We start from the raw sequence: 20,957 nt of genomic DNA, 5'->3' as shown, positions 1-20,957 counted from the left end.
AAAAAAAAAAAAAAATCATTATAAACCTTTAGTTCCCTGAAGTTCTCTCACGGAACTAGACTGCTGTTAGCTGCTGTTTCCACTGGGAAGTATCTGAAAACGTCGGAACTCAATCAACATTGCTAATCTCGGATGGCCGTTTAAAAAAAAAAAAAAAAAAAAAAAGTCATTATGAAATTGTAAATTGAAAACAGTATCTTTCACACCTATAAGGATGGTGATAAAGTAAAAACAAGAAAAGCAAGTATTTTTTTTTCTTTTGTTTTTTTTTTTTTATTAAATTTTTTTGTTTTGTTTTTTTGTTTTCTTGAGGCAGGGTTTCTCTGTGTAACAGTCCTGGCTGTTCTAAATTCACTTTGTAGACCAGGCTCGCCTCAAACTCACTGAGATCCACCTGCCTCTGTCTTCTGAGTGCTGGGATTAAAGGCGTGCATCACCACCATCTAGCAAAGCAAGTGGAAAAGTTTGGTGCTTTCTGAACAAATTAAAGGTAGCGCCACATACCCCAACAATCCCGCTCTAGGACTCGAGAGTTCAAGAGAAGAGCATTACCTGCTTTAGGCTGAGGGAGCAGTGAAGACAGAGATTTATTTGGGGGCAGAATGAGGAAGTTAGCTGTTTCCCTTAGATAAGCTGTTTGTCTGTTGTCTCTTTTTTGCCACTACTGGGTGTCTGGAATTGGGCCAGTTGCCTTCTGCAATCCTCAAATACCTGCTTCCTGGAACTTTGAGGTAAGTTTCAAGGCCTTGGCTATGCCAGGGTGAGGGTAGAGAGGTGGGTGTAGGGGGTGGAATTCATGTTCAGTTTGGAGGAAATGTCTCACAACAAAGCTTAAGTGTGTCAAGTTTAAGCATTATACTCTCTAGTTCCAGAAGGTAAGTTTGTCTCTTTAAAGGTGTGTCGTTTGCTCTGTCATGCTCACCACCATTAACCTGCTCTGTTGTTACTGAAAGGAGAAGTATTGGCTCAGGACCCCCAAGAGCCATGCTGGCCATGCTCGAGCTGGCAGAGTCCCTTCAGTTCTGTTTTTGTTAGTGGGGGTTTGATTTTCTTCTTCTTCCTTTTTCCTGACCGCCTTTCTTTCTCTACTCCCCCCACATAATCTGCCAGCTGGAGATGAGATGGAAGACTGTCTTCACAGATTACCAGCTTCTGGAATAAAGCACTGGTTTAAAGATTCAGTGCCTGGGGAGAGATGGCTCAGCGGTTAAGAGCACCGACTCTTCTTCCAGAGGTCCTGAGTTCAATTCCCAGCAACCACATGGTGGCTCACAACCATCTATAATGAGATCTGATGCTCTCTTCTGGGGTGCAGGTACACATGCAGGCAGAATACTGTATACATAATAAATAAATCTTAAAAAAAAAAACACAAAAGATTCAGCGCTTGTGTACTCATGGGTATCTGCAAAGCAACAGCAAGCTCTGCTATTTCAGATTCAGCCTGCCCTCTTCTGGCATGTAGGGAGAACACTATATACATAATAAATAAATAAATAAAACTTAATTTTAAAAGGTGGAGGAGGAGGAGGAGGAGGAGGGGGATGCAGCAGCAGCAGCTTGGCCTACATAGTTAGTTCCAGAACAACCAGGGCTACACTACCTGTCTGGAAAAACAAAACAAAACAAAGAAAGGAAAGGAAAGAGACAAAGACAGAGAGAGATAGAGAGAAAAGTATCCCAGGCCTAGTAGGGAGAACAATGTGGGGGGAAGACGTCTTAAAATAAACATTTAAGGGGCTGGAGAGATTGCTCAATGGTGAAGGGCACTTGTTGCTCTTCCAGAGTTACCTATGTTTTGATTCCTAGTGGCTCACAACCATTTGTACTTTCTGTTCTAGGGGATCTGATGCCCACTTCTGCCCTCCATGGCATACATATGAAACACATGTATGGCTCCATGGGCATACATGTGAAACAAGGCATACATGCAGTCAACCCTCCTCCCCCCCCAAAAGAAAAGAAAAAAAAAACAGTAGTTAGGCTGGATGTCAAATGTAACCCAGTGCTTGGAAGACAGAGGCAAACAGATCTGTTTGTTCAAGGCCAGCCTGGTCTACTTAGCCAGGGTCACACAGTGAGACCCTGTCTCAAAAATAGAGAAAAAATTATTACTCGACGCTTTTTTTTTTTTTAACTATCGACACTTTGAAGAGGTGAAGTTGGGGGCCAGCATCCGCCCAACCTTGGCTCCCCTCCCACTGTTTCAGAACTGGAGGCAGAAGTCTAGAGATCCCGCTATTTACAAAGAGAAGGAATGGCACGTAGAAGGCCCTCCAACTGAGACATAATGCAACAGTTCTTGGGGTTCTGTCTTTCATCTTCCGAGACAGTCCTATCTGTGTGTATCTTGGAATCAATCTAAAGGAGTAGTAAATTATTTCCCCTCTAGCTCCCAAACCTTAATATTATCACTGCCACCGAGACCTAATGTCACCGGGACCGTAGAATGCATAGGAACGATAAATAAAGTTGGGACGCTAAGTAAAAGGAGTTTGGTACGGGTTTCCAACTCAACTGAACTTCAGCCTCACCAAGAGAGAACGCGAAAATACATGTTTGCTCACAATCGCTTCAGTCCCACAGAAGACCCATCGTCCATATGTATTTGAGACGATCAGACAGAGACAACGGGCAAAGATCTATTAAACACCGTTAAAGGGCTACATTTAAATGGGCCTGAAGTCCGAGGGGAGCCCGAGGCGTGAGGACAGGTGGGAGGGGGTCCCGGGCGGGCTACAGGCGGAGTCGCTTTCGCCTCCGCTTCGGGTACCCGGCGCCACTTTGTGGGCGTTCCTCAAGGAAGTCGAACCGAAAAGCTCCTTACCCGCCGCATGCGACCATTGGACAGCAAGTCGGCGATCCCCTTGGCTGCGTCGTTTTTCTCAGCCACACAGAGAACTTTTCGTACTCCTCGGAAGGCCACTTCCATGGCAGCGCGGGACAAGGCACGGCCTCCAGGCCGTCGCTGCCACCGGAACGCTAAGAGGGTGATTGGGAAGATCATTCCCTAGGCCCTGCGCCAGCAGGAACTCCACGGTGCCCCGTACATGTTGGGGAACCCAGAGGAGATGCCACGAGGCACACCTCCGAGAGTCACTTTAACAGTGCACCTTTTCCAGGCCACTGGCTGCCTCAGCGTGGACCCCACGCCTCAGAGATCCGCTAAAACTCGCGCTCACTGACAACTTCCGGAACCGAGCAGCCTCGAACTACAACTCCCAGAATGCTTCATGCCCCGGCACGCTCACCCAACACCGTTTCTCCTCCTCCCTCCCACCTCACTGTATTCTATTTTCCCTTTCTTTAGGACAGTAGTTGGTTAATGGGACTTGTCCTTAGGATGGACTGATCGACAGTGCCTCTTAAAAGACGCCACTTATTCGGAAATTAGTGTGAGCGTTTCCGGGTCACGCGACGCTGATGCTTGGGAGTCATGTGATACCAAGATGGTGGTGCCGCGGTAGCTTCTCTGGGACAGTGCAGTCCTAGGAGCCGCCAACAGTTTCTGTTCTTAGGTTTTGGGGAGGCCCATTTAGCTGACTCTGCGGCCGTCCGTGACTAGTATTAAGGACCTGATCAGAGCTGGAACTGTTGATGTCACTGGTAGGTTCCGGGGAGTGCTAGTGATTTCGGTTCCAGAAGCCTTGTGACAGCCGGGGGAAAAGCGAGAGAGTGGCTAGCCTCCTCCGTCATCTGCGCTTGCAGCTTTGGAGTTCATGAGGCTTCCCAGGGTTTCCCAGGTCCCAAACCTTGATAATCTTCTGGAATTTGAATTCTTGGGTGTGTGAGAGGCATTTTAGGACCCCTGAAAGTCCAAAGAAGGCCGTAAGAACTTCGCTTCCTCTTCCAGAGGCCGGACTTCCCCGCCGACTAACCCCGCATTATTTTCCATTTCCTCTCAATGTTCTCTCCGTATTTCAGGAAATATGATCAGCGCCCCTGATGTGGTGGCCTTCACCAAGGAAGACGAGTACGAGGAAGAACCTTACAATGAGCCCGCCTTGCCGGAGGAATACTCAGTACCTCTCTTCCCGTATGCCAGCCAGGGGGCTAACCCCTGGTCTAAACTGTCCGGGGCCAAGTTCTCCAGGGACTTCATCCTTATTTCCGAGTTCTCTGAACAGGTGGGACCTCAGCCCTTGCTGACTATCCCCAATGACGCCAAAGTTTTTGGCACTTTTGATCTCAATTACTTCTCCTTGCGGATCATGTCAGTGGATTACCAGGCTTCATTCGTTGGTCATCCTCCTGGTTCTGCCTACCCCAAGTTGAACTTTGTGGAGGACTCCAAAGTGGTGCTGGGAGACTCTAAGGAAGGGGCCTTTGCATATGTGCACCACCTCACCTTGTATGACCTGGAGGCCCGTGGCTTTGTGAGGCCCTTTTGTATGGCTTATATCTCTGCGGACCAGCATAAAATCATGCAGCAATTCCAGGAGCTTTCGGCTGAATTTTCCAAAGCATCCGAGTGCTTGAAGATGGGTAACAGAAAGGCATTTGCCGGGGAACTTGAAAAAAAGCTGAAAGACTTGGATTATACGAGGACTGTGCTGCACACAGAAACCGAGATCCAAAAGAAAGCCAATGACAAAGGTTTTTATACATCTCAGGCAATTGAGAAAGCCAATGAACTGGCCAATGTGGAGAAGTCCATCATTGAGCATCAAGATTTGCTGAGGCAGATCCGCTCGTACCCTCGCCAGAAGATGAAGATACCTGCTTTACATCCTGGCGATACGGAGCACACCCAAGACCAGGCTGCCCAGGTCTCCACTACCTCCAACCCCGAGGAGTCAGCTAATGCAGACCTTTATACGTGCAGACCGGCTTACACCCCGAAACTCATCAAAGCAAAGTCCACCAAGTGTTTTGACAAGAAGTTGAAGACCTTGGAAGAACTCTGTGACACTGAATATTTCACTCAGACCTTGGCCCAGCTTAGCCACATTGAACACATGTTCCGGGGAGACCTATGCTACCTCCTGACCAGTCAGATTGACAGAGCACTTCGAAAACAACAGCACATAACAAATTTCCTCTTTGAAGACTTTATGGAGGTTGATGACAGGATGGAGAAACAAGAGAATGTGCCCTCTCGGCCCAGTCAGGACAGGCTGCCATCCAGGCCTGTGGAAGAATGTCCCATTCCTAAAGTGTTAATTAGTGTTGGTTCGTACAAGTCCAGTGTGGAGTCTGTTTTGATCAAGATGGAGCAGGAACTTGGAGATGAAGAATACAAGGAAGTGGCAGCAGCAGAGTCAAGCAATTTTGACCCCCAAGAAAACCTGGACTACCTGGATATGGATATGAAAGGGAGCATCAGCAGTGGGGAAAGCATCGAGGTTCTGGGCACCGAGAAGTCATCCTCTGTGCTGTCTAAATCTGACAGCCAGGCCAGCCTCACGGTGCCATTGAGCCCCCATGTAGTCCGTAGCAAGGCAGTCAGCCACAGGACGATCAGTGAGGACAGTATTGAAGTCTTAAGCACCTGCCCATCTGAGGCCCTCATTCCTGATGACTTTAAGGCCAGCTACCCAAGTGCCATTAATGAGGAAGAACCCTATGCAGATAGTGAGGGGGCCATCCATTTCGAGGCAAGTGTCTGCCCACCAGAACTGGGTGAGACTCAGGAGGGCAGCTTGGAAAATACCCCATCCCAAATAGACTCCAGCTGCTCTATTGGAAAGGCGAGTGAAGGTCAGCTGGTTCCTCTTCCCACCCCGGCTGACACTCTTTCTGATGAGGATGGTGTGGTGAGCATCCCCCCACAAAGCTCCAGGCAGAAGGACCAGGGGTTCCATGTGGACGTTGAGATGGAAAACACTGACCCTTCTCCCCGAGACAACAGCTGTGAAATGTTCCCAGCTTATGAGCTGGATCCAAGCTGCCTCCTAGCTAGCCGAGATGTTAGTAAGACAAGCCTGGATAATTACTCGGACACCGCAAGCTACATGAGCAGTGTGGCCTCTACCAGCTCAGACAGAACCCTCTCTGCTCATTCTGCTGGCCTATCCTCTGAGAGACACAAAAAGAGAGCTGGCCAGAATGCCTTAAAATTCATCCGCCAGTACCCCTTCGCCCACCCAGCTATCTACTCCCTGCTTAGTGGGAGGACACTTGTGGTCCTGGGCGAAGACGAAACCATAGTCAGGAAGCTTGTCACCGCACTGTCTATCTTTGTTCCCAGCTATGGCTACTATGCCAAGCCAGTCAAGCACTGGATTTCTTCCCCTTTGCATATTATGGATTTTCAGAAGTGGAAGCTTATTGGCCTACAGAGGTAACTGGTTCCAGGTGGTGGGGAAGAACACTAGACATTAAGAGATGAAGCAGGTTGTTCTGTGGACCCCAGGAAAGGGAAGCTTGCTTTTTGGACAATGGATAACCAACTCACTATTCTTACCTTTGGCAAATTACTCTTGATTTTGTTGCCTTATCTGTCATGGAGAGGGGGCTCACAGTTGCTAAGTGATTGCCAGTGCTGGGGGCTCCTCCCCACTTTCGTGTCAGACCGTTTGGGAGAATTATTCTTTGTGTATGTTTGGTGCTAGCGGTAGAACCCAGGGCCTGTGTATGCTAGGCAGATATACTACTTCTGAATTATATTCCCATCCCCTGGGAGAGTTTTAAATCGTGAAATCCCAATCAGATTCTGAATCAGTTGGTCTATCTGAAATGAGAGCTGGAGTCTTGCTTCAGTGAAATCAGAGAGCGAGTGGACTTGAAGATGCTGTGTTCGTTCTGACTGCAGCTCACATTGGCATAAAGAATGTCACTGTGGGAGATGTAGAACTCCAGTAGCTTGTACTCTGCTGCTGTATTTGCTATGGAAGTGAGCAATCACAAGAGCTTGTCTTTTCCCTGTTTGAAGTTATGGTGTTACCTTGCTGTGGCTCATTCATACAAGTGTTTGGGCAGGTCAACTTTCTTGCCTGTGTTCCAAGAAAATTGAATGGTCATTTGCTAAGTATTATGGGGCTAGTGAAGAGCCAGCCTCTGCCCAGTGCCTGAATTCCAAGGTAATCCAGCCATGTTGACTCTGGCCCCCATCCTGCCACCATGCCACCAGCTTAACTTCTCCGAGGCTTTTGCCTTCACTGTAGTCAGCCGGTAAAGCCTGTCTTACGATACAGGTGCCTATCATTGAGTTGTCTCTACAAGTGTGCATTCTAAAATGAAGGCAACAGGCAGGGCACATGCTGTAGCATATGAGATAGTGTATCCTACTGAGGGGGGCATAGATGTTGGGACACTCCTATACGAGTGTCAGTGCCTACACAGTGCTCCAAGGGATGATTTCCCCGGACAGGAGCCAGAAGTGGCATGGCGATGGGAGGGTCTCAGCTAAGCCACAGAGGCCCTGGGAAGTGGCCTCTTCTAGCAGAGACAATGAGTTTCTTCTAAGCAGACTCACTATTGCAGTTGAAAGGGAACTGGCATCTTCCTGAAACCATGAGGCTGGGACACCTGAGGTGAGAGCTGTCAGAGAAGGATGTGATGGCAGCAGGAGCGGCAGGGTCTAGGTCAATGCTGGTGCTGCCCCCTCACCGTGGTGGATCTGGACACCTCGAGTTACATTGTGTGCCTCTGCTCCCAGTGCCACCTTCCAGAGCTGGAAAGGGGCCCGGATTGGGGGATGTCATTTTAGAACAGTTCCTGGCCTTAGTAACCGGTTAGCTACGTGGAGGCCAGTCTAGACATTGGCTTTAAGAACAAAAGGGATGCAGAGTGAGAGCTTTTGTGAAGTGGCACTCTTGTCCACAGAGCCGTGAGCTACCGCAGGGCTATTTCTGCGAGCAGGGTTTGTCTGAATCTTCCAGTCTTGGCTTCACCTGGAACTGCTCAAGAAGCTTTCAAAGAATGTCACCTTGAACCACCAGCTCCCCTGGCTCAATTCTTTTTCCCCACACAGGCCTTCTGCCAGACAACAGAAGGTTGGGTCAGCCACTGATGAGCCTCCCATCGTTTTAAATGAGCACCAGGGAGAAGTGTGGGACTTGCTGAACAGCAGTGACAAGATCAGGAATGATGGGTAAACAGGACCCAGTTCTAGCAGGAGAGAGTTAGGGGAGTTGGCTGGGTGACCTCGGACTCCTCAATCCTGGTGGCTTCCCTAGTTTGGATGGTGACAGTGACTTGGGGGAATAGGCTGTGTTCACTGTAATGGAGCACAAGGCCTGGGGCCTGACTGTGTATTTGGCTTCCTGAAGAAGAATTTTATGGGGAAAAGAAATGGGAGATGTTGGAAGGAGCCAACATCTGGGAGGAAGGGAGTGCCAAGGCTAAATCTCAGGAAAGGGCCTAGGCTGGGCATTAACATAGAGATGGAGGGTCAGACAGGGAGAGCTGCGCTGAGCCTAATGGAAAGCCAGAGGAGCAGACTCAGGTGTGCCTGTCCCGTGATAGAGAAGCTGGTGCGGGGTGAGGCACTGGGATTGGCAGAGGGTGAGAATGCTCTCTTCAGATCTCTTACTGTCCTCATAGACTGCTTCTCACCTGTAGGCCCCAGTTCTCCCTTGTGCATGGGGTGTGCTGTCCACCCACTGGTTTAGGGCCTGTGTGTGCCTGCCGTTTGAATTCTGAGCTGACCTTGTCGTGGTCTTCAGGCCTTCCACAAGCCCCAGGTCCCATTCTTTTTCAAGTCCAACACTCCCATGAAGAGGAACAAGTCAAGACTCTTAAGACATCCTTCATTGCAGTCTCAGCTCCCAGGTCAATGCCTGGCTAGGTAATAGATGCTTAATAAGTACTTATGAGATGCACCAAGAAGGAAAAAATAGCTGTGGTCCCAGTGGCGTCTCTTTTCGTATAGTATCGTGCCCTAAATGTTAGAGGAGGGTCGTCTGTAAAATCTTGTCTGTTCTGTTTGCTAGGCCTGTGGGGAATGCCTACACTCGTGGTTAGACTGCTCTAAAGGAGAGCTTTTGTTTTCTTGTGCTGGAATGAAAACCCTGACCTGTGCATGGCAGGCAAATCTTCCACCTACTCTACCTCACCCCCCTTGAGGAAGGCCATTTTTGTTTTGTTTTACTTCTAGACGTTTATTACAGACTCAAAGGTGGGAGTTTAGAGAGGAGATACTCAGAGCACCATGCTGTCTGAACTAGGCATGGAGGTCAGCCACATGGTGGACAAGAAGCCAGCTGGTGGGGAGGGGAGCCTTGGAGAGCGAAGCTCAGTATCAGGGAAAGCATGCTTAGAACAGAGATGGGAAGAAAAGGAACTTATGCCTGAGAAACTTGAGGACTTTAGGGAGCAGCCTCGGAAGGCTGAGCACTTGGCCTGTTCACTTCACCCCGGAACACATGCTGCTAGGCACTGGGGACATAGCACCAAGGGAAATGCAGCCCAGGGCTCTAGAATGGAGAATTCCCTATCAGCCACCACACTGGGTGGATGTGGGCACAGAGTAGTAACAGTGATAGCAGCACCCACTGAAGGCCAGGTCCCATCCTAGGTGACTTAGTTTGTCACACTGGTGACCCAGATCTCAGAGACGAGACTTGGAGAAGGTAAAGGAGATTGCCTAAGCTAATAGTCCAGAGAAGAGGGAGACGTGAAGGTGCTTCCATCTCTGTGAGGGACTCCAGGGACAGCAGACGGCCAGGCCCTCCTAGAGCACCACTGAAAGTTTGCCTCACTCTGTGGAGCAACCGTTTAGTCAAGTAATAGATGTTTCAGAGGCCATCAGGAATCAAATTGCCCAGGGCCTTGGGAACCAAAGCATTTGAACTTCCTCTAGTTGGGTGGGAGTTAGTTTGGGGACAGTAAGCCCTATCTCTTAAGTATCTGCCTCCACTTTTCTAACCCTTGCCTTTTCTGACCTTGGCCTGTCTTTTTCAGAGTGGCCTCCCCTGCCAGTATGGGTACCCTCCATACCCTGAGCCGTTACAGCCGCTATACAAGCATCCTGGACCTGGACAGCAAGACCCTACGCTGCCCCCTGTACAGGGGAACACTGGTGCCCCGCCTGGCCGACCATCGCACCCAGATCAAGCGAGGCAGCACATACTACCTGCACGTCCAGAGCATGCTCACCCAGCTCTGCTCCAAGGCATTCCTCTACACCTTCTGCCACCACCTGCATCTGCCTGCCCACAGTGAGGAGACACAAGAAGCCGTGGCCAGCAGACAAGCCAGCTTCCTAAAGCTCAACCTGGGACTCGTGAATGAGGACATCAGAGTGGTGCAGTACCTGGCTGAGCTGTTGAAACTGCACTACATGCAGGAGTCACCTGAGACCACCCAACCCCTGCTCAGGTTTGACTATGTCCCCAGCTTTTTGTACAAAATCTAAGAGTTCCAGCCACCGTGACCAAGACCTGTGACTTGGTATGGGAAGGGAAAAGGTCGGTGTGACTAAATGGTTGCCTGAGCTGGAGTGTTGAGCTTTCTGGTGTCAGCAGGAAGGAAACAGGTGGCAGTCGTGGTTCCCATCTAGCCCTGGGCAGTGTGTGAAGTGGGCCAAGCAGAGGTGGAGCCTGGCTCTCCAGAGGTGGCTGTTCTGGGGAAGTAGCTGTCAAATAGGGGTTGTCCTTAATTTTCCAAGGATCAACAGTCTGGGCAGGAAGAAGAAAGCTCCAGACTCTTGGGGCTGGAAAAGATGAGGCTAAGTAGCCAAAGCCCAGATGACACCCGAGTATCAGCCTGGGAACTGGTGTGTGTAGGAACAAGACAGCCATCACCTCCATCTACCTCTACCAAGGCCCTTTACTTGGCTTCCTGGAGCCCAATAACTGAGGGAGGAAAAGTGCTCTGGTCAGTTGGAGAAAGATACATCTGGGCTCTGGGGGATGCAGAAGTGGCCCCCTGTCCTATCTTCCCCTCTGTCAAGGAAGTGCTTATTGAGTCCCTGGGGGTCCTTCCTTACAGTGGTCCTGGATGTGAAGCAGGTATCAAATGGCTATAGCCCATATGAGAACCTTGGGAGCAGTAGAAGAAGCAGGCCCTAGCCCATTCCCCACTTGTATGGCAGGAGCTGCCCACTGGCTCTTCTCGGCCACACCATTAACTCGAACGCCTCTGGAAAGGGATGCGGCACTCTGCTACCTCTCCTGGGGCCTAGGGGCTTGGTGACCACTGAGTTCTGACTAGAACTTAGGAGCAAGGCTATCCCATTCCAGCTCCTGGGTGACTATCATAGACCCATACCCGAGAGGCAGTGTGCACTTCTATCCTTACAATCATCCCCATGTGCGTCCCTTCCAGTCCCACTGGTGGCCATCGTCATGACCTCCCGGGGACTCCTGTTGCAGCTGCTTCTGCTGGGCCTCATGTGCTACATGGAGCACTCCTCAGTCTGGAAAACGTGAGACCTGTTTAAAAATGTTTTCTCCCTAAACAGAAGCCCTGGTTATTAATGCTCCTTTTTAATTTGCAACAAAACTGCAGTAAACTGGACCTGGATCAGCCCTGTGCATGCATCGATTAGATGCTGTGTCCCCTGCACTCAGGTCTCTCAGCTGGCCACACCACTGAGGTCTCTCACAAGAAGGAACCCTGTAGAAGCCAAGTAACCAAAGATGGCTTGGCAGCATGTCACTCCTGCCTTTGACACGAGGTTGGTTCTGGTCCACGGCTTCAGGTCATGGTCCCCATTTCACTTTAGACAGTATGTGGCTTTCTAAGGCTTTGACAGAGATCCAGGATTTTGTCACTGTATTTACAGACACCTTAGCAGCTGTGGTTTCTCTTCATGGGCTCCCTCATCTGCTACTGCTTCTCAGTGTTCTAGATGCAACTTTGGCTGGTTGGCAAGGTGGTGTTTCCTCAGGCCTCCAAGGATGAATGTGTTCTGGAGCTCAAGAGCTAGGCTGGGAGGTGGTCAGTTTCTGGTACTGCCTCAGCACGGGGATTCGGAGGTGAACACTGTTCCCTACGCTGAGAAAGGCGGATGAGCTGCAGCCACACTTGGCCTTCTGGATACTGAAAACACAAACTCCAGTGGTCTGAAGTGGAGCTCCACGTGCAGGTATCTCCTTGGCATTCAGCCACATGGTGACTCAGAAGACAAAGCCATGACTGATGTGAAGTGGGCACAACTGTCTTGTGTAGCAGCTGTGGAAATGGCCTCTCTTGAATGACTCCTCACCAACTACAGACTCACAAGGGGTCAAACTCTAGGATTTACCTTTTTTGTTTTGTTTTTGAGATAGGATTTCATGTTAACCCAGGCTGGGTCAAATTCAGTATGTACCAAGGATAACCCTGAATTCTTGATCCTTCTGCCTCCCCATCCCAATTGCCGAGATGATAGGTGTGTACCACCAGACCCAGTGACTGGATTTAGGCTTGGTGATTTGGAAGGATTACTTAATGCTGAAAGCATGCCTCCTCTCAGGATCTTAGTCACAAGGACTGAGTTTGGACTGAGGCAGTTAGCACTTTTTTCCTCTGCTGTAGAGGACTGGAATCCTCTAGAAGTAGAAGTCCACCTTGATGCTGTGGAGACCTATGCAGCAGGACTCAACTCCTTGAATTTTCATTTGTCATTGGGCGTGGTGGTACACATCTTTAATCTCAGCATTCAAGAGGTGGATCTCTGTGAGCTAGAGGTTACCCTGACCTGCGCGATGAGTTCCAGACCAGCCATGGCCACATGACACCCTGTTCTCAAAGAACAAAAGGTTTCCATCTGAAGCGTTTCTCAGTTACTAGGCTAGTAATGCTTTTGTTTGTTTTGCTCTTTTGAGACAGCCTCATATGGCCAACGATAACTCTGAACTTCTGATCCTCCTGCCTCCGCATGCTTTGCAGGTCTGTCGTGCCTAGATTATACAGTTTTGGGGAATACGCCCAGGGCTTCATACATACTAGGCAAGCACCCTACCAACTGAGCTGCATCCCTAGGCTGGCTAATTTCAACTATCCTATTAAAAACACCTCACAGCAGGATAACAGAGCCCCTTCTTTATTCCTATCATTTTGAATTCTGGCAGTAAAACTGACAAGTCGGGTTTATTTCAGTTTGGCTGCCAAGCAATTATTTGCCTTCCTGTTTTTAGAGCTGTCTAGTTTAAGAACCATCCAATTGAGCTGGCACATTACTTTTACCATTGTACAAGTAATGCTTGTATGTTACTGGACATGCACATGCTCCATTGCTGAGGTCAGTCCACGGTCTTCCATACAGTGTTGGGGGACGTGGGAACATACTGGCTTGAGTTGCCTCACCATTTCTCTTCAGTAGAACCTTGAATTAAAAATGTTTTAATTCAGCCAGTTGGTAAAGGCGCACGCCTTTAATCCCAGCACAAAGGACGCAGAGGCAGGTGAATCTCCGGGTTCGAGACCAGCCTAGTCTACACAGACCCTGTCTCAAAAACAAATGTTTTAACCCCTCCATGATTTGCTACTGAAGTGGCTGAAGTTACTCTTAAACTTGGAACTGGACTTCAGTCATGACCTGTCATTCCTGATCTGACCTTTAACTCCTTTATTTTAGATCAGTTGCCATATTTAAAGTACAGAGGATTTCAACATAATCCTAGGAAGGTCAGGAGATTTCCCTTCTCCCTTGCCAAGTATCAAAGCCAGCAGTGCTGTGCGGTACTGGATGGAGGCAAAGCTTCTAGGTTATCTTGTATGCATCTTGGCTACCTGCCTACTTTGCTCAGTCTATGCCACTCCCCAGCCTGAGTGCTACATATTGGACCAATGCCCTGTGCTAGAGCCACCATGGTTTAGCTCCCAAATGGTTGGGTAGCAGTAGCTCACCCAGTCAGGGATGATGCATCATCAGGTGTGAGGCCTCTGGAGGTACCAAATCCTCATGGCAGTAAGCCATCCAGGCTACCTTCTACTTCCCTAGAAAGCTCCTAAGAAAGTGCCTTGGCTTGTACTCTGAAACAAATAGCCAGCTTTCTGGCTTTACCCTAAAACTGTGATCAAACTGGACACACTCACACTTAGGCTGCAGAAAGGAGCAAGGTTTAGATTCCTTTTGTTCTGAAAGCAAAGCCTTGCTTGAGCTTAAACACAGTTTCCCCGAGTCCTTGGCCCAGTAAGGTTTGGTAACGTTAAAGCTTAGGGAAGGAACAGCTGGAACAGATGAGGTGTAGCAGTGGGAAAAAAGCATCCTACGGTGTTGGTGTGTTGGTGGTTTACAGCATAGGTCCCCAAGAGGCACAGCTTGGAGCTGTGTAGTTTTCTTCAGCTAGGCAGGAATTAAGTTCCTGGATTTAAGGTTGCTAAAGTAGTACAGTGGCCCCACAATCAGAGGTGAGGTGACCAGTATGCCACCACACTCCTCAGAAACCAACACAACTGCCTTCACATGGTGGAGACAGCACCAACCACGGACCAGCTCCCAGGGAGCCTTGGCCAAACTCTTATACTGGCCAGCTAGAGCTGCAGGCTGGACTGAGGCATACAGCAGTTAGCGAGCAGCACTGTCTGCAGTGAACTCTTGCTATTTTCTAAGAAGCTATTTTATTACTGCATGTCCCACCATGTCTGTGAATATGTGTCCCAACCTGCAAGTTGCAGTCACAGTACTGGAACCAGAGCACTGCTGATGTGACCGTGTACCACAGGCATTATGCACAAAGTTTAACCAGAGTAAATGCCAAACAAATAGTATGAGGAGTGTACTTTTAAAAATATTAATTTATTTGAGTTCAGATATTTTTAAAATATAAAAATTGGTCGTATTTTTTAAAGCTATAATTCTTGTAGACATTCTGTGGATAAAAATTTGTGTGTATTAAATTGGTTTGCAATTTAGCCATGTGAAAAATAAAGACTCTTTGGGAAGGTGGCATTTGGGTTCCTAATTACAAGCAGCTGATATAACACAAAGCCTTTGGCCTCTGCTGACTCTCAAACCAGAAAGGGATTTTCTTATCTATAGGGACAACCAGTTCTATAGTTTGTGTCCTAGGCATGAATACATACTGAGTATGTGCATTCCCTCTAAGTGACAGTGACACCATAGCCTTTCTATAAGGTAATTCAAACTGCCGCCGCTATTTTTTTCTTTAAAACAAAATGTTACATGCATTGCTATTTTGCCTATATGTATGTCTGCAGCTCATGTTTACCTGGTGCCCTCAGAAGCCAGAAGGTGTTGGAACTGGAGTTACAGATGATTGTGATCCATCGTGTGGGTGCTGGGGGTCAAACCAGTGTCCTTGGAAAGACCAGCCAGTGCTGAGCCATCTTTCCAGCGCCTGATCCTAACTCTTGCTTACAACTGTCTCGTTTATAGTCTCAAGCTCAGAGCAGAAAACTCACTGTTCCTCTCCATTCTACTGGGCAACAGAAGAGGAAGAAGAGAAAACACAAAGGTGAACCTGAACATTTCCTTACCTGCCACAGGGCCACTGAGAAAGGAGAATTCTGGAATCTTTAATAGCTCTGCCTCATACCGCAATCAATAAGTGAGATCAAATGACTACACAGTACTTTTTCCAGAATAATTAATTATATACAGCTGTTGAGAAGCGAAGTCTCAAATTTATAGTCCTTGATAACCTGTCCCAGATTTCTGAAATAAGAACAGCCTGCCAGAAACACCCTCCAAAGCACAGGGCAGGCTCAGTGGCCTACTACAGGGCAGCTTGGTGGTCTCGAGGGAGCACAGGGTTCAGAGGGTCCCGGAACAGTCCTACCCTCAGAAGTCAGGCAAGCCTGGTAGTAAGAAGTTGGAAGCAAAATTCTCCACATCTTCCCGGAGAGTCCTCAGAGCACTCTGGTACTTCTCATCCCCCGCCAGCTTCTCCTTGAACTCTTTCAGTGTGGCCCTCCCGGCCATGTCGCTCTGAATCTGCACAGTCAGCTCTATCCCTGTGCAAAAGACAGTGAGTGCCAACTGGGGCCTCCTTCACTACATATCCTGCTGTAAGTAGGTGATTCTGGGCTGTGTCCTTTGTCAACAGACATTTATAAACCTCATACAGGAGGGATTTGTAGACCAGCTTTCACCCATGGCTGGGTCTTGGCTACTAAAACACATGAGCAACTATACACACAAGCAAGATATTTGAACTCCCAATACCTCGCCCTCCCTTACCTCTGTGGATAAAGTGTGCAACTTTTTGAAAGTCTTCTTCCAAAAGTCCACGGGATGTCAATGCTGGGGTCCCCAGTCGCAGTCCACTGGGCCGTAATGCGCTCTTGTCACCTTTGAGACAAGCAAGGTCCAGAGCTGTGTCAAACACACTACTGTGCCCACTGTATTTTCAAAGGAAAGTTGGGTAAAGATCCTAGTCTGTGGATCCCAACTTGATCTAGCAAGGATGTGACTAACTTCAAAACTAGGGTGTAGGACAAAGAAGCATGTGGGCCACTGTATTAACCGATGAAAAGCAGTCTTGTGGGGTGGCTCCGGGTCCTTCAGAAGTTAACATCTGTGTGGGTCTGACAGAAGAAATGCTACTTGGTTTTAAAAGTTCCTGTCTCTCTTACAGCTGTGCCACTCAATTGTCCTTTCCTTTCTGCCCTTCCCTAAGGTGGTCTGTCTCCTAAGCTGAATACTTTCGTCAACTCCAACACTGGCTGAAAGAAATGCAGATAGGAGGGCCATGGAAGGAATGACCACAGAGGAGTCTCACCTGGGCAGGTGTTCTTGTTGCAGGCAATAGAACAGGCTTCTAGTACCTTCTCAGCCCTTCCACCATCGGTACCCTTAGAACGGAGATCCACTAGGATCAAATGATTGTCAGAACCACCTGGAAACAAAGTTGGATAAAATGGAATTAGAAGGTTGGCCACACAAGGAAAAGAACCTGTGGTTCTGGAGAGATGGGCAAAGATGCTCCACTAGGAACTGGGAAGAGGACATGACATAAAGAGGTGCAGAACTTCTGACTGAAGCGTCCAGCAGCTACTACAGCCCAGACTGCCTGTGCCATGACATGGTAGAGACCCACACAGGCTGAGGAGCAGTCAAGTTCTCATATTCTGTGACAAATGACTCTAGGTAAACGTTCTACCACTGAGCCACATACCCAGCCTTTCTGATGCCCATTTTAAGACGCTTTCTGGGATAGGCATGGCGTTACATGCTCTCAATCAGTCCCACCACTCGGGCAGAGGCAGGTGGATCACATATGAATTCAAGGCCAGCCAAGACTACATAGTGAGACCTTTCTCCCAAAAAAACCAAAATAACAAAAGAGCTCCTTTTGAGTAGTGCCGGCTCAATTAACTATGCAGATGGGGTAATGACCATATATGTTCTGGAGGCTCTGTGCTTTTGTTCTAAACCCCATGGCAAAACAGACTGGATACCCAGCATTCATAATGTTCAAGACCAGAAGCAGTGTTTTGAGATTTGAGGGGTTTCCCCCCCACACACATTTTGGAATATTTGCTAGACCTTATTAGTTGAACACCCCTAACACAAAAATGCTAATCCAAACTTTTTAGGCATCTGGTTTGTATTCAAAGCCTTCAGATTCCAAAGGAGATATATATATTAGTGACATAAATAATGCTAAGATTCAGATCTCAAGGGCTCCCTGAAGTTGATGGTGTTAAAGGCCTGCTCTCTATTCTAGCATTACCAAAAGGTGACAGAGCCAGATGCTGGCCACTGTGCTGTAAGCCTATGTAACCTAGCATTCTGGAACTGGAGGCCAGCCTGGGCTATGTAATGAAACCGTTTCAAAAAGACTCACCCTGTCCCCCAAAAGACAGGCTTAGTAGGTCTTTAGGTCACTGAAGGACTGTGGGATCTCAACCCTTTTTTTCTTTCTTCTTCCCTGGCTGTAAACTAAATGGCTGTGGTTCACCACAAGCTCCTACCATGATGTACCTGCCCAAAAGTAAAGGGGCTAACTGGGTTAATCTACTGTGGACTTGATCACACACTCCAAAAATGAGCTAGTCTGTCTTTGTGTTATGCTGATTACCTCAGGCACTTTTCTATAGACACAGCTGGCTAACAGATGAAGAGGACAGCAGTAATAACAGAACTTTCTGAACCAAGCCCAAGGTCATAAAGATCCTCTAGGTCTTTCCACTTTGAACTCTTTTTAAACCATGGTGTGGCCTTGGAAGATCACTGTTTACTTCAACCCCAGGCTGTACTGCAGGAATGATTCCAAAGATCCCAGGTCAAAAAAAAAAAAAAAGACTGGCGTGTCACAAGGCTGTCATACATGACAGGAACCAGGGAAAGCCTACTGTTCCCTGGCCTCATGGATGGTGTGAGCTATCAGCAAGTGGAAGGATCCTGACTCTGCCACCTGCAAGTGGGTGCAGCTGTAACCTGACATCTCTGTTATCCAGAGTGTGCATTGGGTGTCACATGGCAGTTGCTAAAACACACAGAAGGGAAAGAACTATAGCTGAGGGTATGCTCAGCTGTGTGAGGTGGCAAGAGTCAATGCGGTGGTGGCAAACCACACCCTGACCAGATAAACCAAGAGGCAAGACTTCAATATACCCATCCAAGAAAGGTCAGCCCAGTTTTGTGAGCATTTAGTATACCTGTGACTATTTTGTAGCCTAGGTCTGTGAGGGCCTCAGACAGAGCCCTGCAGTTGGCCACCACTTGGAGCTGGTAGATTTTGAATTCTGTGGTCATGGCTTGCTTCAGGGCCACAGCAACACCTGGACAAGGAGACAGATTTAAATACAGGTATTGACTCAGGAGCAGGCCTTGTTTTCAGGGAACCCAGTATCTGTGAACTATTACATCACCCCCTCACATGACCAATTATCTATTTCTATTCTTGTACATGGCTAGGGTTAGAACCCAGGATCATGGTTGTGCTACCCCCATAACCCATTGTTTTAGCCCTATAATTACCCTACCACCCTTGCAGACATCACTAAAGCCACTCCCCAAGGACTGCTTTGGAGGTAAGCTTATCTCTGGGGATGAAAGCCCAGTGTATTCTGATTACCACAAGGATGGATTTTAGTCCTTTTATGCTTGATATATGGAAATGAATCTCTGGATGAAAGAAGTCAGTGACATAATGCAGCATTCTGAGCTGTCCCAGAAGGAACGGCCTGCTTGCCCCCTCACCACCTCGGAGCACTGACACCCTTGTAATTAATTACTCATGAGCGCTGTCTGACTACAAGGGAAGAGAAGCAGAGCACCATGCTCGATGCACACACTGATGTCCTGGTATGGAGCACCTGTCTGCTTGTGGAAGCACTCGGTTCAGTAGCAGGAACCATGAGACCTAAGCAGACCCTGCAATGAGGAAATCTGAAAACCCACAGCCCATGCCCCACCAATGTGCCATGTTAAGCTAAACTAGCTTCCAACTCAGAGATCTGTCTGCCTCTTCCTCCCCAGTGCTAGAATTCAAGGCATGTGCCACTATGCCCCCATTTTTGTTTATGGGTGTTTGGCTTGCATGCATGTGTGTGCATCACTTGCATGACTGGTCCCTGCAGAGACCAGAAGTAGGTATTGGATTCCCTGAAACTGGAGTTACAGATAGTTGTGAATCCCCTGTAAGTACTGGAAACTGAGTCAGGTCTTCTGGAAGAGCAGCCAGTGCTCTTAACTGCTAAGCCATCTCTCCAGCCCTGATGTGGTGTTCTTTTCGTATCAGTGTACACACTAATGTCCTGCCTGAGAAACCCCACCTTGTCCTGGGTGCTTCAGTACCAGCAAGTGCCACAGTCACTGCCACAACGACAGTGAGATGATTCAGAATGTTAGTAGTTATCTATAAGCCATGTGTCCAAATAGAGGGAAAAAGGAGAAGAGAGCCTGCAGGGCTCCCATGGAACCCAGGAGTCACTGCTGTAGCCAGGGCTCAAGGTGTGAAGGTCATGAAGTGTGAGCCTACACCCCCCACACCCCCACAGGTGTGGGGATATGGAAGAGAAGCAGCTCGTCCCATAGGATTGGGTCCTAGTTTTCTCTGCCGGCTCTACTCATCTTTCAGGTATCTGCCCTGCTGCAGTGTTGCCTAAGGATGGCCATCTGAGTGCAACAGTCACTTCTCCCAGTCCTCCCGTGTACCACTTTTAATCACCTCCCCTTTTCCTTTACACAAACTCTCTCAACTTCCTTCTCTAGTGTGGAAGTCCAGGAACGTCCTCTGGAGGACAGCTAGGATGGGAAGTATAGACTTCACGGCGCTGTGATGTAGGGTGCAACTCAAGGGCTCTACAGTAGACTTGGTGACGTTACCAGCAATGGCATGGTTGTGGGGACCCCCCTGGAGGCCTGGGAACACAGCAGAGTTGATAAGTGACTCCAGTTCATAATGAATCTCTTTGCCAGTCTTGGGATCCACACTGCGTACACCTGGTAAGGAAACTAGGATGTTAGCAGACAGACCTGCGACTCACAGCCAGACTGATAGAGTGCAAGCAGCCCCACCTGGACGGGTTTGCAATGGCAGGGCAAAGGCCCTTGCAGATGGATGATAGACTGGATTGCTGGTTTCAGTTGTACACCTGGCTTCCCCCCCCCCCCCGCTTTTTGAGACAGCCTTGCTATGCAGACCAGGCTGTTCTGGAACTTAAGAGATCTTCCTGCCTCTGCTGGGATTAAAGGAATGTGATGCCATGCTTGCTTTCCTTTTCCCCTTAATTAAAAAAAACAAACAACTCTAGCAAGGGCATGAAGTGTACACCTTTAATCCCAGCACTCAGAAGGCAGAGGCAGGAGGATATCTGAGTTTGAGACCAGTCTGGTCTGCAGAGCAAATTCCAGGACAGCCAGAGCTACAAAGAAACCCTGCTTCAAATACAAAACCCACAAAGCTATTATTGTGTACGGACATGATATGCATGTGGATACACATGTACTATAGCAAATACCATGGCAAAGGTCAGAGGGCAATTTTGTGGATTTGGTTCTCCACTTCATGTAGATTCTGGGGACTGAACTCAGTCACTGGGCTTGTGTGGAAAGTGACAGTGACAGGAGGCATCAATGCTCAGAGGACTATTCGTGAGAAAAGTTAATAACAAAAATAATTCCTATTCAATGGTAAGCATCAATATCACCTACATATTCTTTTTTTTTTTTT

At 48.4% G+C, this 20,957-nt stretch overlaps 3 protein-coding genes across 5 annotated transcripts in view; 1 reads left to right on the top strand and 2 right to left on the bottom strand.

Moving 5' to 3' along the window:
* Top3a (DNA topoisomerase III alpha) overlaps nucleotides 1–3,195 on the bottom strand; it is a 41,395-nt gene extending 38,200 nt beyond the window's left edge. Inside the window, exon 1 of the mRNA XM_026780065.1 lies at nucleotides 2,828–3,195. Coding sequence (XP_026635866.1) covers nucleotides 2,828–3,007 — 180 coding nt within the window. The 5' untranslated portion in view covers nucleotides 3,008–3,195. The remainder of the gene's footprint in view (nucleotides 1–2,827) is intronic.
* A 160-nt stretch (nucleotides 3,196–3,355) lies between these two features.
* Smcr8 (Smith-Magenis syndrome chromosome region, candidate 8) lies at nucleotides 3,356–12,566 on the top strand. Its single transcript, XM_005349932.3, has 3 exons — nucleotides 3,356–3,606; nucleotides 3,925–6,283; nucleotides 9,847–12,566. Exons 2-3 carry the CDS (start codon nucleotides 3,930–3,932, stop codon nucleotides 10,298–10,300), a joined length of 2,808 nt encoding a protein of 935 aa, XP_005349989.1. The 5' UTR covers nucleotides 3,356–3,606; nucleotides 3,925–3,929; the 3' UTR covers nucleotides 10,301–12,566.
* Nucleotides 12,567–14,595: 2,029 nt separating this feature from the next.
* Shmt1 (serine hydroxymethyltransferase 1) overlaps nucleotides 14,596–20,957 on the bottom strand; it is a 20,321-nt gene continuing 13,959 nt past the window's right edge. For all 3 annotated transcript variants that reach the window (XM_026780343.1, XM_005349930.1, XM_005349931.1), the window contains 5 exons: nucleotides 20,111–20,227; nucleotides 18,439–18,561; nucleotides 16,557–16,673; nucleotides 16,016–16,126; nucleotides 14,596–15,789 (listed from right to left, as the gene is read on the bottom strand). In XM_026780343.1, coding sequence (XP_026636144.1) covers nucleotides 15,617–15,789; nucleotides 16,016–16,126; nucleotides 16,557–16,673; nucleotides 18,439–18,561; nucleotides 20,111–20,227 — 641 coding nt within the window. In that variant the 3' untranslated portion in view covers nucleotides 14,596–15,616. The remainder of the gene's footprint in view (nucleotides 15,790–16,015; nucleotides 16,127–16,556; nucleotides 16,674–18,438; nucleotides 18,562–20,110; nucleotides 20,228–20,957) is intronic.

Source organism: Microtus ochrogaster, chromosome 7 (genome assembly GCF_000317375.1).
Source record: "Microtus ochrogaster isolate Prairie Vole_2 chromosome 7, MicOch1.0, whole genome shotgun sequence".
NCBI classification, from domain to species: domain Eukaryota; kingdom Metazoa; phylum Chordata; class Mammalia; order Rodentia; family Cricetidae; genus Microtus; species Microtus ochrogaster.
Note: the sequence above shows the minus strand (reverse complement) of the source record. Positions and strands in the feature narration are given on the sequence as shown.